The sequence below is a fragment of the Bos javanicus genome, chromosome 1 (assembly GCF_032452875.1).
Source record: "Bos javanicus breed banteng chromosome 1, ARS-OSU_banteng_1.0, whole genome shotgun sequence".
NCBI lineage: Eukaryota > Metazoa > Chordata > Mammalia > Artiodactyla > Bovidae > Bos > Bos javanicus.
The window spans coordinates 84103901-84120836 of record NC_083868.1 but is presented as its reverse complement, the minus strand read 5'-3'; the positions used below and the strand labels follow the sequence as shown (position 1 = coordinate 84120836).

The window sequence follows — 16936 nt, the reverse complement described above, 5'->3', positions numbered from 1 at the left end:
ATGCATCCCTGTCTGCCTGTGTCTGATCCCAGTTCACCACCAGGGAAGGTCTTAGCAATTGAACAGCTACACAGGCTAGGGTCCAAGAGTCCCAACATCCCACCTACTGCAGTGATGCCTCATTGCCATCTTCCCAGCAGTGACCCAACACCAGAGTCCCATCCTTTCTAGGACCTCTCCTGGTACTGTCTTAGGTCAGATTTCCCAGAAGCAGATTGAGTTGAGGAGAAAGGGCATTCAGGTGAAATGTGTAAGGCACTGAGGGCCGAAGATAGAGGAAGGAAGAACCCAGCGCAGATGAGGGTTCAGCCAAGATCTAGCATCAGCCTGATCACCTAGAAATTCTGGGGCATGGAAGGCACCACAAGTGTCCTATCTGGAGGGAGAAGGGCTAGCTTTTGTGCCCTGAATCAGCCAGAAAAGCTGCCCTAGAGAGAGGCCATAAGCTCTCACGTATTTCTTGGATGGATGGCTCTGGTCAGTTGAAGATTGCAACTGACTAACAAAAAGGATCAGGATGAGGTCTCAACAGCCTCTATTATACTACTGTGTGTAGGTTTTTTAAATTTAAAAACTAGTAGGTTTTGTTTTTAGAGCAGGTGTAAGCTTATGGAGAAACTGAACAGAAAGTACAGATGTTTGCATATGACCCTTCACCATTCTCTCCCCACAGTTTCTCCTAGTATTTACATCCTGTGTTAGTGCAGTGCGTTCATTACAATTGATAAACAAGTATTGATACACTATTACTAACTAAAGTCCATAGCTTACATTAGGGTTTACTCTTTGTGTTGTACCTTCTGTGGGTCTTGACAGATGCGTAACACCATGCAGCCACCATTATATCATATAGAACAGTTTCAGTACCCTAAAAATCTCCTGCATTCCACCTACTTATTTCCTACCCCCTACACTGAACCCCTGGTGACTGCTGATCTTTTCATTGTCTCTCATTTTCTCTTTCCCAGAATGTCATATAGTTGGAATCATACAGTATATATAACCTTCTCAGAGTGGCTTCTTTCACTTAGCAATATGTATTTGTTTCCTCCAGATCATTTTAAGGCTTGACAGCTCATTTCCTTTTGCTGCTGAATAATATCCCATTGTATGGGTGTACCATAGTTTGGTAAATATTTAGATAAGTACCAAGGAGTATGATCACTGGACCACATGGTAAGATTATTTTAACTGTGTGAAAATCTGCCCAGCTCTTTGTACTGTTTTGTATTCTCATCAGCAACAAGTGACAGTTCCTATTGCTCCACATCCTCCCCACATTAGTGTCCTATACTACGTTTACTATGTAACTCTCAGTTTTTTGCTGCAACAGCCAATCGTTTGAAGAGCTAACAGGTTTTTGTGAACTTAGCTAGTAAAAAAGTCACCACAGCTCATGTCATCCTAAGAGTTATTACCATTATATCTTTCTGCCTCCTGAAACCAGCCTGCTTCCTGGCATTTAAGGTGTGTGCATGCATGTGTGCACACACACAGATATACATAAATATATATGGGCACAGTCTACAACCAAGCCTGGACTGGAACACCCTTAACTAAATGTCAGCTGTTCTTCTGCTTACCTCATGTCTTTGGGTCTGATGACCTCAACTACCTGGACAGAGACAGAAGGAAGCAAAGAAAGGCAGCTGGACAATTTGCATCTTTATGCTTTGGATAAAGGAGGAGTTATAACTTTATTAACAGGCTCATATCTGCTCATTTGTAGATTGTACCAATGTTGACTTGTCTGTCCTTAAGCAAAGGATCTTTTGTTTTCTTCAAGAGATTCTTGAACATGAAACACCTCAGGAACAAAACATACTTTATGACTAGACAAAATGGATAAACTCAATTTTCTAACAGTACTTGATAAACTGGAACACCGGTTAAGTGGGCAGCCAAGATATGACTTGATCAGAGATAGTATTGGAGGATAAAGCCAATTATTTAGGAGATGAAAATCTGGTTTTATCTTTTCTTAAAAATGCTTTTTTCCCCATAAGTTAATGCAAAGTCTCCACAGTAAAGAAAAACGAAAATTTCATACCTTCTGGATATTCTGCTACATGGAGGGACAGGCTTTATCTTACAAAGAAAACTTAGGGATTATATTCTATGAACTCTCTTCAGCCATAAATTTTCTCAAGGCTTACTTTTTCTGGTCTGTACTAAGAAGGAAATATGTCATTTTTCATTTTTCAAATATAAAATTTTATAACACACATATACACCCTAGTTGAGAAGGACTGCCTAATTAAATGCCATTGCCATTAATATTTGTTAACCAAAATGGAATATTCAATTCCTAAATTTGTGGCTATCTTCCTGTTAATTTGCCATTTCATGCTTATTAGCATCCAAGGCTCTAGAAGTCTGAATAAGAAACATACACTAGTTAGCCTTGTTCTGGAGTAGGAGTGGGCTGTACATGTTTTGTTAATGGCTTTTGGTAATTTATAGGTGCTCAATAAATGTATTTTGAACTAAAACTCCTTTTAGAGGCCTTTTCCAAATAAAGTATATGCCTGAAGACATCCTTCATGTCCCACCAAACTCATCACATGATAATCTAAAACCAAAGTCTCAAATACTAAATTCCTAATACTTCGATTACAGGCAGTAGAAAAAGCATAAAGAAGGTGTTTTGGGAAAGATTATCTTTAAATAGTCAAGGAAAGAAAAAATGACAACAAAAATAGCACATTCAAGCCCCATAAACACATAATCTATCATGCCATTAAAATACAAAATATAAAAATGCCTCCACATTTGTTTCTTTTTGACCCCATGCCCGATTCTGCCTACCAGAAAACTGACTGATCAAGTGTTCCTAACCTTTTCAGGGAAAGCTTTGGGAGGAGGTGAAATCCATAAATCCTGGATAGAGCAAAATGTACTGTGCCCCCATTCAGTGTCTTTCTTCCAAAGCAGTGGCATGCTGGCAAAGCTCTTAACCTACAACCATTTCCTTAAGAGGACAGCTCTTCCAGTGAGGAAATTACTTCTCAATGTGAAATATTTGCCCTCATTTTCATTCTGGCCTAACTGGATCTATGCAAATGAATAGCAGGAAGTTGATTTTATACCTTTCTTCTTACTCACATGATTAAGGAAGGGCTGAGATTCGGGTACTATCTTCCTCAGCTTCTAAGAAGCTGGCATCACCCCCATTGATTTCATGCCCCACTCTACCACTGGATCTTACCTTGACTCCTACATGTGTTGGTGACTGAGTCTTCCTTGCTACCGGTAGCTCTTTCCATATTTTCAATCCAGGGTACAAATTCCACTTCATTGCCTTTGCTTTAGAGAAATACACATGAGCTCCCTACACTGGTTCTCTACGGCAGGAGTGGTATTGCCTCACACCAGATTTTCCCCAGCTAAAGCTTTATGGACCTGCTTCCTATTCCTCCTCCACCTGTGGTCTAAGACTTGCCCCAGATTCTGGATGACATTTAACAAAGGAATGTTAAAGGGATTCCACCTGACAGATTACGTATTTAACACCTAACTGGCCGCAAATGTTGAAATGGGAGAGGTGAGGAGATGAGTTAAAGCTTATCACCTCCTAGCTCTTCTTACAGAGTGGTTTGCTAGCCTGATGTGATTATTCAATCAGTTCTTTCATTTATTCACTAAACATTTACTGAGCATCTACCTGAGTGCCAGGTTCTTCTGTAATATGAAGCCTGAGGGAAACTAAAACTAATAAGGCAACCTCTGTGCCCTAGAGAAAATTCATGGTCTAGTGGGGAGAAAAAGCTAAACACGTCATAAAATTATAATACAGCACATTCAATACTGTGATAGGGGTACTCCTTAAGGGAGTGAGTACAGAGAGGAGGGAAAGAGACTCGGCTGTCCACCAGAGCCCTCGCCCCTTCCCATCACTATCATCTCTCTTTATTTTAGGGGAGCCTCTACTAAGAAAGCTGTACATGAACTGGATCCCAGGCTACGGGTTTATTCAGCAAGTGTTTATTGGGTACCTCCTGAGTGCTTTGGAACAGGGAGAGGAATTAGAGATGGAGAGTTTCTAAGTGGGCAGGAATAGATGGGTAAGGAGCACCAGAAAGAACTGAACCCTGAAAGAAGTATGAGTGTATCCTCCTCCAGACAAGGAGGAATGCAGAGAGGAAGGACGATGATCAGGAGAGTTCCGGGTAGAAAGAGAGAAGCTGAATGACTTAACATCAGAGGGTACACTTGCCTAGTCAGCGAAGTAGGAGGCAGGGCAGCCACGTGACAATAGGAGTAGAATTGGAGGTCATAGAAAAGTTACAGAAGACAGCCAGAGGCAAAAACATACAGTAGGTTTCAAAATGGCAGGTATGACTCAACTGCAACTCAGCAACCTAGCATTGGGAGAGATGCCCGAGGCTGGCAGTGGGGCCAGGGAGCTAATAGTTTTTAATTACAAAAGTTAAACTAAATTAAAACTTAATTGGAAATCCCTTGTAATAAGCTAAGTGATGAACAAAATCAATGAAAGCAATTATGTAGTTGCGGGGGGTGGCAGAGGATGAGATGGTTGGATGGCTTCACTGATTCAATGGATATGAGTTTGAGCAAACTGAGAGAGAATGAAAAACAGGGAAGCCTGGTATGCTGCAGTTCTGGGGTTGCAGAGTCAGACATGACTTAGCGACTGAACACACACAATTATTTAGAATCAATAGAAACTATCTGCAACACTGGACACCTCTTAAAAATGAGTACACACCTAGTGCTTGCTTCAAACCGTAGATTTCCTTGGTATGAAATTAAAAACAAAAAAACAGCACTCTCAAACATAGCTTCCCCAGTAGCTCAGCTGGTAAAGAATCCACCTGCAAAGCAGGAGACACCGGTTCCATTACTGGGTTGGGAAGATCCCTGGAGTAGGAAATGGCAACCCACGCCAATATTCTTGCCTGGAGCATTTCATGGACAGAGGAGCCTGGTGGGCTACAGTCCATGGGGTCGCAAAGAGTCAGATGTGACTGAGCTACTAACACTTTCACTTTTTAACTCTCAAACATAAGCCAATTTGAATAGATTTTACACGTTGATTTTATACACATGTAGACACATAGAATCCCATGGACGGATGAGCCTGGTGGGTTGCAGTCCATGGGGTCGCTAAGAGTCGGACACGACTGAACGACTTCACTTTCACTTTTCACTTTTGTGCATTGGAGCAGGAAATGGCAACCCACTCCAGTGTTCTTGCCTGGAGAGCCCCAGCGATGGGGGAGCCTGGTGGGCTGCCGTGTATGGGGTCCCACAGAGTCGGACATGACTGAAGCGACTTAGCAGCAGCAGCAGCAGCAGCAGACACATAGAATACTATAAAAATTTATTAAAGTGTGTAGGCTTTGGTCTTATTTTCTTAGCCATTTGGAAAACCTTTCTGCAATCCTGGCTTACTTGGGCCTGGCATCCCTCCCATTCTCTGGCCATCCTGCCATTCCCTGTGTGCCTTGACTCTTGGTCCATCCAGGTTTCTACAGTGAGTTCCATTAGCGCTGAATAAAGGAATAAACAATGTGCACATTAAGTGCTCATTTTTTCCACCTGAGCCCAAATTACCTGACTTGGTGAGGGAAACAGCATGAGTTTCTGGGACAGTGATAAGAATCACATTCTTCATTTGGGTGTTGTTCCAGCCTGTGAGAACAGCACCAGGTCTCAACCTCCAGTGGCCCTCACCACCTACACTTGTGTTAAAGCCTAACGCCTCAGTCTGATACTGGAGGTTTACCTCCCTCTCTCTCAACCTCATTTCCTTCCACTCTACCCAGGAACCTCTCAAGCCTGGCTCCAGGTCATCAATGAACGTGCTCCCTTGGAGGCAGCTCAGTAGTTTTCATAGGTTCCTGGGTCCACCTTCGTTACCCACGTGATGGGCAGAAGTTGTCCAGGTGCTATGATGGGCCTGCGGCTTGGATTTCCTGCCTTAGGCTCAGGTCCCTGCCAGGACAGGGAGAGACCTTATACCAGGCACCATGCTGCCCCTGCAAAGCCGCCTGCAGCCAGAGCCCCTCCCCAGTGAGCCTGAACTTCTTCTGGTGTCCCCAGGCCTCCCAGTCACAGGTGGTCAGGCCACAAGGGAAGTATATGTAGAAGTTGTCCCAAACCACGGTGCCCGCTGCCCTCCTTGACCTGTGCTGCTGGGTCCCACGCAAGGGTCACACTCTTCCCTTTAGTTAAGAGAGTGGGATGTGACAGTGTAGGGATAAAGCAGGGTGTAGAGCTATATAAAGTGATGGGGCTGAGGTCCTGACCTTCCTGATCTGACCACCTGCCTGAGGAACCTCCCTCCCCTATTGCTTGATGTCCCTGCGTCTATGTTCCACCCAGAGTCTCATCTCCTCGCAAGAACCAGCCCAAGGCCCCACTCCTGCTTACTCAGTCACAGGGTGCAGAGGCCTCTCTGAATTCCTAGAGCCCTTGCTGTTGGCATCACTTGAAGTGACATTTCATCAGATCTTCTTGGTGAGCCAGGCTCAGGGGACTTGGTTCTGCTGCTGGAAAGTTTTGTGAAATTGACCCTCTATTTGCCTGTCTGAAGATGAAAGGGGCCGGAACCACGCCTCTGGGCTGATGTTTCAGTTCAGTTTGATTGCTTTTTTCACTCTAAACTACTTGCTAGTGTCTGTTTCTGCTTCTTATCTATATTTTACATTTCTGTCACAACCTAGAGCATAGAGTGCTAGGGCTTGAGGAAGACTTGAGAAATTTGTTTCTGAGGTATTAACTGAATGAATACCAAGATTTTACAACAAACATGTTTTTCTGTGGGGCAAAGAACAATTGGGTGATCTAATTAAAATTTAGATTGTAGATTAAGCTCACTATTGTTAAGATATCAGTTATCACCAAATTGATCTATAGATTTTACACAATCCCAATCAGAATCCCAGCAAGGTTTCTTGTAGAAATTGACAACTGATTCGAAAATATATACAGAAATGTAAAAGATATAGAATAGCCAAAACAACTTTAAAAAGGAAAAACAATGTTGAAAGACTCAAACAATCTGATTTTAGACATTATAAAACTACAGAAATCTAGGATAGTACAGTATTGATGTCAAGATAGAAAACTAAGGCAATTAAACAGAATAGAGCATCCAACAATAGATGCACATATATAAATAGTCAATTGGTGGAAAAAGAGTCTTTTCAACAATGGTAGTAGAACAATCATTAATGTGCACAAAACTAAACTTTGATTGACACCTCATAGCAAATACCATAAAAATTCCTCAGAATGGATCAGAGACCTAAGTGTAAAACTTAAACTATAAAACATCTAGGAGAAAACATTGGAGAGAATCTTTGTTATCTTTAAACAAATATTTATTACACATAACACCCACAGTATGATCTGTAAGTTAAAAAATATTGGATTTCATAAAAATTAAAATCCTCTTCTCCTAAACAGATACTCTTAAGAGAATGAAAAACTAAGCTACATACTGAAGGAAAATATTTGCAAATTACATATCCAATAAATGACTTGTATCCAGAATATATTTTTTAAAAACTCTCAAAACTAAATAGTAAGAAAACAATGAACAAAAGATTTGAACAGAGACTTCACTAAAGAAGATATATGGATGGCAAGGAAGCACACAAAAAGATGCTCAGCCATTAATCACAGCAACTTAAAACCTCAGTAACATGCTACTACACACCTATTAGAAGGCTCAAAATGAAAAAAGGCTGACAATAACAAGTGTTGGTGAGATGTGGAGCAAGTGGAACTTTCATATACTGCTATGGGAGTATAAGATGGTATAACCATATTAGAAAAGAGCTTAGCAATTTCTTTAAAAAGTTAAACATGCACCTGCCATATGACCTAACCATTACACTCTTATTTACCCAAGAGCAATGAAAGCATATGTCTGCAAAACAATTTGTACCCAAATCTTCAAAGCAGCATTAGCACCTCAAAAGTGGAAAGAAGCCAAATATACATTAAGAGGTAAAAGGATATGTAAGCTGCTGCTGCTGCTACTGCTGCTAAGTCTATTCAGTCATGTCCAACTCTGTGCGACCCCATAGACAGAAGCCCACCAGGCTCCCCTGTCCCTGGGATTCTCCAGGCAAGAACACTGGAGTGGGTTGCCATTTCCTTCTCCAACGCATGAAAGTGAAAAGTGAAAGTGAAGTCGCTCAGTCCTGTCCGACTCTTAGTGACCCCATGGACTGCACCAGGCTCCTCCGTCCATGGGATTTTCCAGGCAAGAGTACTGGAGTGGGTTGCCATTGCCTTCTCCGTATGTAAGCTGGGGTACATCCAAACAATGGAACTCTACACAGGAATTAAAAGGAATATACTACTGCTACACAAAGAAACACGAATGTATCTCAAAATAATTATGCTAAGTGGGAGAAACTAGACCAGAAAAAGTACATGCTATATGTTTCCTTATGGAATTCTAGAAAATTCAAAATAATCTATTGTGATAGAAGATCAGTGATCACTTGGAGAGCTGTAAAGGGATAAAAGAGGTACAAGAGAAAGGTCATAAAAAGAAACATGAGGAAAATTTGGGGGATGAAAGAGGTGTTCATTATCTTGATTGTGGTGATGCTTTTACAGGTGTGGACATGTGTCAACATTTACCAAATTGTATACTTTAAATATGTGCAATTTATTATGTCAATTATACCTCAATAAAGCTGTATTTTTTTCAATAAAGCTCTTTTAAAAATTGTTTAAGGCTTCTTCCCAGAAACTTTAATAAACTACAATGCATATTTCCAAGCATAAACCCTAGCAATCCTAATTTTACAGTTCCAGGCTAGGACCCAGAAACCTGCATTTGACCCAAGCTCTTCAAGCAATTCCAGTGCAAGTTTTCCCTAAACCACACTTCCTGAAACACTGATCTAGAGAGTAAGGATTTCTAGAACAATATTGTAATTAGAATGTTTGTTTCTGGGGAAAATAAGTAACTTTTCCTACTAGGGTTGTTATATCTTTCTGTATTATGCCTCCAGAGCACTCATATTCCATTAGCATAACATGTATTTAGCATATTATAAATAGTTCAAAGGCAAAATTAAATCATATCTTTCCCCCCATCTTCAGTTCAGTTCAGTTCAGTTCAGTCGCTCAGTCATGTCCTACTCTTTGCAACCCCATGAATCACAGCATGCCAGGCCCCCGTGTCCATCACCAACTCCCGGAGTTCACTCAAACTCATGTCCATTGAGACAGTGATGCCATCCAGCCATCTCATCCTCTGTCGTCCCCTTCTCCTCCTGCCCCCAATCCCTCCCAGCATCAGATTCTTTTCCAATGAGTCAACTCTTTGCATGAGGTGGCCAAAGTATTGGAGTTTCAGCTTCAGCGTCAGTCCTTCCAATGAACACCCAGGACTGATCTCCTTTAGGATGGACTGGTTGGATCTCCTTGCAGTCCAAGGGACTCTCAAGAGTCTTCTCCAACACCACAGTTCAAAAGCATCAATTCTTCAGTGCTCAGCTTTCTTCACAGTCCAACTCTAACATTCATATATGACCACTGGAAAAACCATAGCCTTGACTAGACAGACCTTTGTTGGCAAAGTAATGTTTCTGCTTTTTAATATGCTATCTAGGTTGGTCATAACTTTCCTTCCAAGGAGTAAGTGTCTTTTAATTTCATATAAATTAAAATTAACTTCATGATCTTGTTACATTTCCTGGCAGAGGCTTACAATTTAAATCAAGAACTTAGGTCTCTTGGTCATGACTGAAAACTGATGTGCTAGTTTTCCAATCACACTTCTTAGTTTACATTTTTTCCACATCTTATGATGCACATCCACCCACACATCCTCCTGACAAGCTCATGATCAGAGGAGACACAGAAAGAGTATAAAATGGTTTCATTACTGCTAAGTCTCTGAGGACAAAGTTATCTTTCCACGTGTATATAATTTTCCTCATTGAACAACAAAAACTGTTGCCAGTATAAATGATAGGAGATAGGTTTTTCCCGTGAAACTAGCATTCCTTAACCCTGGCAACATTACCTGAAAGAAATATTGCAACTCAGTGGATGAAGCTTGTTTCGGATTTTCCTATCCAATATCACTTGAGAAGACACATGTGAAGGATAAAGCCTACTCAAAGATGATTTTTAGCAATTAAAGGGAATACAGTGAATAACATCTGTGAAAATGGTGTAGGGATAAAAAAAACCTCCAAAAATTCGCTCCTCAATGAAAGCATGGAAAAAATTTGCAGAAATAGCCACAGTATTTTCAGAACACTGGAAATTAAACAAAGGCTTCAGGAGAGCCTTAGTTCAAGAAGACTGGATGAATCTCAGTATGACCGGTGAGTTTGTGGTGTTTTAGTTACCCTAGTCCCATTCTACTCCTTTTTCTTAGTGGCAGCCTTGGAAACCAACAGCCTGGAATCATGGTGAAAATTAGCAAGCTGGCAGCTCTAGGAGGGGGCAGAATGGGGACCCCCTTCAAAGTCTCATTCCCAGAAAACTGTCATTATTTGATTGTCTGGGGGTTCCTCGGAATATCCTACTTGCAAGGCTGTCTTTATTAACCGACCAAGAGCTTGCTCAGTGTGAAAAGCCTTTTCCCCAGGGCTCTTTATATAGAGAAAATATATAGAGGTGATTATTTAATTTCTTGGCTGGTTGAGGCACTGGATAACAGCTGGGGCAAAACTAAGATAATCAAAAAGTAAAAGGAAAAACATAAGAATCCATAGTGGTTTTGAAAACCTCCAAATATTCTGGAGATTCTAGAAGGCCATTGTGCACATGCCAAGGGTTGTGCACACACTCAGGAAAAACCTTAGAAGACCTTATGCTCTCACCTCAGCTGATTTTGAGACTCTGTACAAAAATAAGTGAAGGCTAAGGAAATTGTCACCTGTCTAACTGAGTATTAAAGTTGTGCTCAAAAGTCCACACAGAATTCCTTGGCAAAGACCGAATGTTTATTGATTGCAGGTGTTTAAGAAAACTTCTGCCCAACCATGAAGCAAGCAGACTTCAGTGACCACACAGGACAATGAATACGGGTTTTATAGAATTATTTCATAAAAGTCACTAAATAAACCACAGACTGCAACAATAGCAAACACTGGAGATAGAGGAGAATCTGATTTCCAGAGTTGCCACATTATGGCATTTTAAATGTCTAGTTTCCAAAGAAAAATTATGATGCATACAGAGAAATAAGAAAACATAACCCATACACAGGAAAAAAAAAAAGGAGTCAATAGAAACTGTCCCTGAGGAAGCCAAGATATTGCACTTTCCAGACCAAGACTTTAAATCAACTTAAAAAAAAATGTTTAGAATGAAAGGAAGCCATATATAAAGAACTAAAGTATGAAAACAAACTCTCATCAAATAGAGAATATAAAGAGAGAGAAATTATACTTTAAAAGGACCAAATAGATATTTTGGATTGAAAAGTATAATAACTGGAGTGAAAAATTCACTTCAATGGTTCAATAGCCAATTTGAGCAGGCAAAGAATCAGAGAACTTATACATGAGTCAATCGAAACTACCCAATTTGAAGAATAGAAAGAAAAGAATGAAAAAAATAAACAGAGCTTTAAAAGCTTGTAGGACACCAACAAGCATATCAACATACACCTATCAGGAGTCCCAGAGGACATAAAAAGGGACTGAAAAAATTAATATTTGAAGAAGTAATGGCTAAAGACTTCCAAAATTCAAAGTAAAATGCTAATCTACACGTCCAAGGTGATCTAAAAACTCCAGAAATAAAAACTCAGAGAACACCCACCTATACATAATATGATCAAACTGTCAAAAGACAAAGAAAGTAGAGATAGCCAAGATGGCAGATTAGGAAGACCACAAGATCACCTCCTTTCATGACTACATCAAAATTACAACAATGGCACCCCACTCCAGTACTCTTGCCTGGAAAATCCCATGGACGGAGGGGCCTGGAGGGCTGCAGTCCATGGGGTCGCTAGGAGTCGGACACGACTGAGCGACTTCACTTTCACTTTTCGCTTTCATGCATTGGAGAAGGAAATGGCAACCCACTCCAGTGTTCTTGCCTGGAGAATCCCAGGGACGAGGGAGCCTGGTGGGCTACCGTCTATGGGGTCGCACAGAGTCGGACACGACTGAAGCGACTTAGCAGCAGCAGCAGCATAGAGCTACTACTGATAAGAAACACCTGAAGATTAGCAGAAAAGGTTATCTACAACTAAAGATATGAAGAAGGAACTAAAATGAGATAAATAGGAGGGGCAGAAAAGCAGTAGAGTTAAAACCCATACCCACTCGGTAGACAACCCACAAACAAGAGGATAATCACACTTGCAGAAGTTCTCCCCAAAGAGCAAGGGATACAAGCCCCACATTGAGCTCCCTAGCTCAGCCGTCCTGCACCAGGAAGATGAGCCCCCAGAGTCAAACACTTTGAAGGCCAGCGGGGATTACTTTTGGGAGAGTTAGAGGGCACTAGAAAATAGAGACTCTACTCTTAAAGAGCATGTACAAAATCTCACATGCTCTAAGACCCAGGGCAGAAGAAATAGTTTCAAAGAATCCTGGGTTAGACCACTTGCTAATCTTGTAGAACTTCCCAGAGAGGTAGGAAGAAACTAGGAACTCCGTGGGAATACAGGTGCTGGCAGCAGCCATATTTAGGAACTCATTCTACCATGAGGATACTGGTGCTGGCAAGTGCCATCTTCCCTCTAGATGATTGGTTCTGGGAAACAGCCCCACTCAGCAGCAGGCCTGATGCCCTAAGACCCCATGAATTTCCAAGTCATTCAGGGACCCAGCCTCATCCACCAGAGGGCCCAGGACACAGACCCACTCACTAGTGGGCCAGTGCTAGTGCTGGGAACCCCTGAGTCACAAAGCCAACTTCACCAGGACCTAGTACTCCTTGCCAGCAGGCAAGGAGCATCCTCAAAGAGGCAGAGCCTGGCAGCCAAGTGGGATGGGGGCCAGCCCTGGCTATAAGTATGCTTATAGTAGTCAGCCTCATCACAACAGAAAAGTCCATACAGCTCACAGAGGAGGCAGTCCTAGAACACATCACTCTGGTGATCAAAGAGAAGTTGGGCCCCATAGAACATCTCCTACATGAGGCCACATCTCTGACATTGGGAAACATAACTGATAGAATATATAGAAATAAAAACAGAAAGTTAGGCAAAATGAGGTGACAGAGGAAAATGTTCCAAATGAAAGAACAAGAATAAAACCCTAGAAGAACTATTAAGCAATAATTATTACTTATTTACCCAATAAAGAGCTCAAGGTGACACTAATAAAATGCCGTGCTGTGCTGTGCTTAGTTTGCTCAGTTGTGTCTGACTCTTTGTGACTCCATGGACCATAGCCCATCAGGCTCCTCTGTCCATGGGGATTCTCCCGACAAGAATACTGTAGTGGGTGGCCATGCCCTCTGCTGAATGAGCTAAAAAATAGATGAACATAGAGAGCAACTTTTAAAGAGTTTGAAAATATAAAGAACTGAGCAGAGCTAGACAATAAACTAAAATTAAATATACATTAGAAGGAATCAACAGTAGATCAGATGATACAGAGGAGTGGATCAGCAAACTGGAAGACAGAATACTGGAAATTACCCAAGCTGGCCAGAGAAAAGAAAAAGAACTGTAAAAAATGGGGATAGTTTAAGAGACCTCTGGGACAACATCAAGTATATTAATATTTGCACTCTAGGGGTTCTAGAAAAAGAGAGAGAGAAGTTGGAGACATAATAGCTTAAAACTTCCCTAGCTTGGGGAAGGAAACAGACATTCAGGTTCAGAAGCACAGAGAGTCCCAAACAAGATGAACCCAAAGATATCCACACTAAGATAGGTTGTAATTAAAACGGCAAAATTAAAAGCATCAAGGGGAAGCCAACTAGTTACATAAAGTTGCAAGATACAAAGGTAATATACACAAATCTGTTGCATTTCTATACACTAACAATGACCTCTGATAGGAAAGAGAAATCAAGAAAAAATCTAATTTGCAATTGCATCAAGAAGAATAAAATACCTAGGAATAAATCTAACCAAGGAGAGAAAACTATAAGACATTGATGAAAGAAATTTAGGACAACACAAGCAAATAGAAAGTTATACCATGCTCACAGACTGGAAGTCAATACTGTTAAGAATGACTATGCTTCCCAGGGGAATCTACAGATTCAATGCAATCCCTCTCAAAATACCAATGGCATTTTTTCACAGAAGTAAACAAAATAATTCTAAATTTGTATAGTAACAAAAGACCTGAATAGCCAAAACAATCTTGAGAAAGAACAAAGCTGATGGTATCATGAGCTGTGATTTCAAACTATACTACAAAGATACAGTAATCAAAATATGTAGTAGTGGTACAAAAACAGACACACAGATCAATGGAACAATATAGAGAGCCCAGAAATAAACCCACACTTATGTAGACAATTAATCTATGACAAAGGAGGCAATAATATACACTGGGGAAAAGACAGCCTTTCCAACAAATGGTGTTGGAAAACTGGACTGCTACATGCAAGGGAATCAGAATTAACTACTTTCTCACACCATGTACAAAAATAAACTCAAAATAAACGAAAGACTTAAATGTAAGACCTGAAGCCATAGAACTCCTGAAGGAAAACATAGGCAATATACTTTTATTTTTTTGCCCATGCTGTGTGGCATGCAGGATCTTAGTCCCATGAACAGGGATTGGACCTGTGCCCCCTGCAGTGGAAGTGTGGAGTCTTAACCACTGCATTGCCAGTGAATTCCCAGACAGTATACCTTTTGACATATATTGTGGCAATATTTTGTGTATAGAAATACTGAACTACTAAGCTGTGCACCTGGAACAAACATACTTTGAAGGTCAATGACCCTTTAATTTAAAAAAAAGAGAGAAAGAGAGAATCTAGAAAGTAGCAAGAGAAAAGCAACCTGTATCATGCAAATATTTTTTAGTAAGTTAATAGCTTAACTCTTATTATAAACTATGGAGGCTACAAAATAGTGGGATGACAAAAGTGCTTTAAGTAAAAGACTGTCAACCAAGAAGTCTATATCTATGGTCAACTGATTTTCATCAAGTCTCTGTCTTAATTCAGGCTGCTATAACAAAATACCATATCCTGGATGGCTTATAAATGACTGAAGTTTCTTTCTTACAGTTCTGGAGGCTGGAAGTCTGAGATAAGGGCACCAGCCTGGCTGAGTTCTGTTGAGGACCCTCCTCTGGGCTGCATATTATTGACTTCTGATTGAGAAAACTGGGTCTGGGCAATTGGGTAGGTGAGATCATGTCTAAAAGGGACATACACACAATTACAAAACCCCTATACCATCTAAAGCAAGCACAGGTGCTTCCAGGTACTATGAAAATGTGCCCACAGTTATTTTCTAGGCAAATCATTTTCTTTAACAATATCCCCAATCTCCACACCTCCACACGGATTCCACACAAAGGTGGAACCAGTATACTCCCCAAACTGAAGTCAGCAAGGGTAAACTTACCTTTAATATTGTTTTGTTGTTTCATCAATAATTTACTTATTTCTGAAAACCAACAATCTCTGATTTCTTTTGAAGCTGCCTGCAATTACAGATAAGAAAATACTGACTATTATCACCTCGTACATTAATTGGACAGGACTTTTATTCTCTGGATGACTTTTAGAATGAGATAAAAAACAGTTGCTGAGTTATGGGAACATGATAGGGAAAGAGGAGAGACACCTATGGGAAAGGCATGAATTTTACCTGTAGGATGTATTTTTCAAGTCCATTTTGGTTGGCAATTTCAAACTTTCTGTTGCTCCCCCTTCCAAGTTGGCGAATTGAAAGTGTCATCAACTATTGTAAACAAAGAAGAAAATTCTCTATGCCATCTCTTCCGATTTAAGAATTATCCCTGTCACTCCAATTCTTTCTACCCTTGATCTCTTTTCTTCCATCTTTCTTCTAAGTGTTTTACTGTTCTCTGTTAACAACCCCAAGGAACATAAAACACAGCTTGTGTCATTTATCTTGTCTGTTTCAGAGGACAACACAGATGATATCATTCCTCAGGCACAGCTGTAGCCTTCAACGGTAAGCAAAATGGTGATCTCTCCTTTAATACCTGAGTATGTCACAAATCTCTACATAATAGTAACTGAATTAGTGTCCACTATGAAACATAAATAAAAAGCACTATGAATAAATTAACAACTTTAATTACAAGAGCATGTATGTGTATATGTGATCGCTAGCTATGAAATATTTCTCATACAAGCAAGAGGCAATGGTTGGTGTGGACATGGGTTCCTGGACCCCCAGGATCAGGTGTTGCCTACATTTGTATGAAAAGATGCCTGGTTGAGAAGATGAAATTCAGCCCGTGCTCTAATCTCCAAGACTGTCAATCCTCTGCCTGGACAAAAGAGGGTACTTTTTAATTAGTTTGTCTAGATAGGCTGCCATAGGGTCCCTTTTCTCTACCCAGTACAAAGGCAACCTGAGCCAGCCCTGGGCCTGTTTAGTGACTGATTACAAGCGCTGACTCTAGAATCAGACCTGGGTGGATTCTCGCTCTGTTTGTGGCATCTGACAAGTTAACCTCACCTCTCTAAGCTTCAGTTTCTTTATCTATAAAGTAAAGATAACAGTATTTCTCCCCACAGGGTTGTGCTGACTCCCAAGTGCAATAGGACACCTTTACCTTCATAGACTTCTTAAAGCTGTAGTGAGGGGACAGGCCCTGGTCACTGGGCTCCAACTGTATCTTACAGAACATTATTTCCCGTTCAAATAGATAGATTTGCCTCTGGCTGGGCTTGAATCGAATTAAATCCTTCATCTTATAACGATCTTTGTGAACTGTCCAAACGTTGAAAGAACCATGCATCAACAACTTGCCGAATTTTCCAATATCATCCTTTGGGAAACATAGATACA

General features: G+C 40.8%; 1 protein-coding gene across 4 annotated transcripts in view; it reads right to left on the bottom strand.

Annotated features, from left to right (window-relative positions):
* Nucleotides 1–16936, bottom strand: part of MCF2L2 (MCF.2 cell line derived transforming sequence-like 2) — a 259475-nt gene that overhangs the window by 11222 nt on the left and 231317 nt on the right. For all 4 annotated transcript variants that reach the window (XM_061414608.1, XM_061414617.1, XM_061414625.1 and 1 more), the window contains 3 exons: nucleotides 16701–16916; nucleotides 15761–15853; nucleotides 15515–15593 (listed from right to left, as the gene is read on the bottom strand). In XM_061414608.1, coding sequence (XP_061270592.1) covers nucleotides 15515–15593; nucleotides 15761–15853; nucleotides 16701–16916 — 388 coding nt within the window. The remainder of the gene's footprint in view (nucleotides 1–15514; nucleotides 15594–15760; nucleotides 15854–16700; nucleotides 16917–16936) is intronic.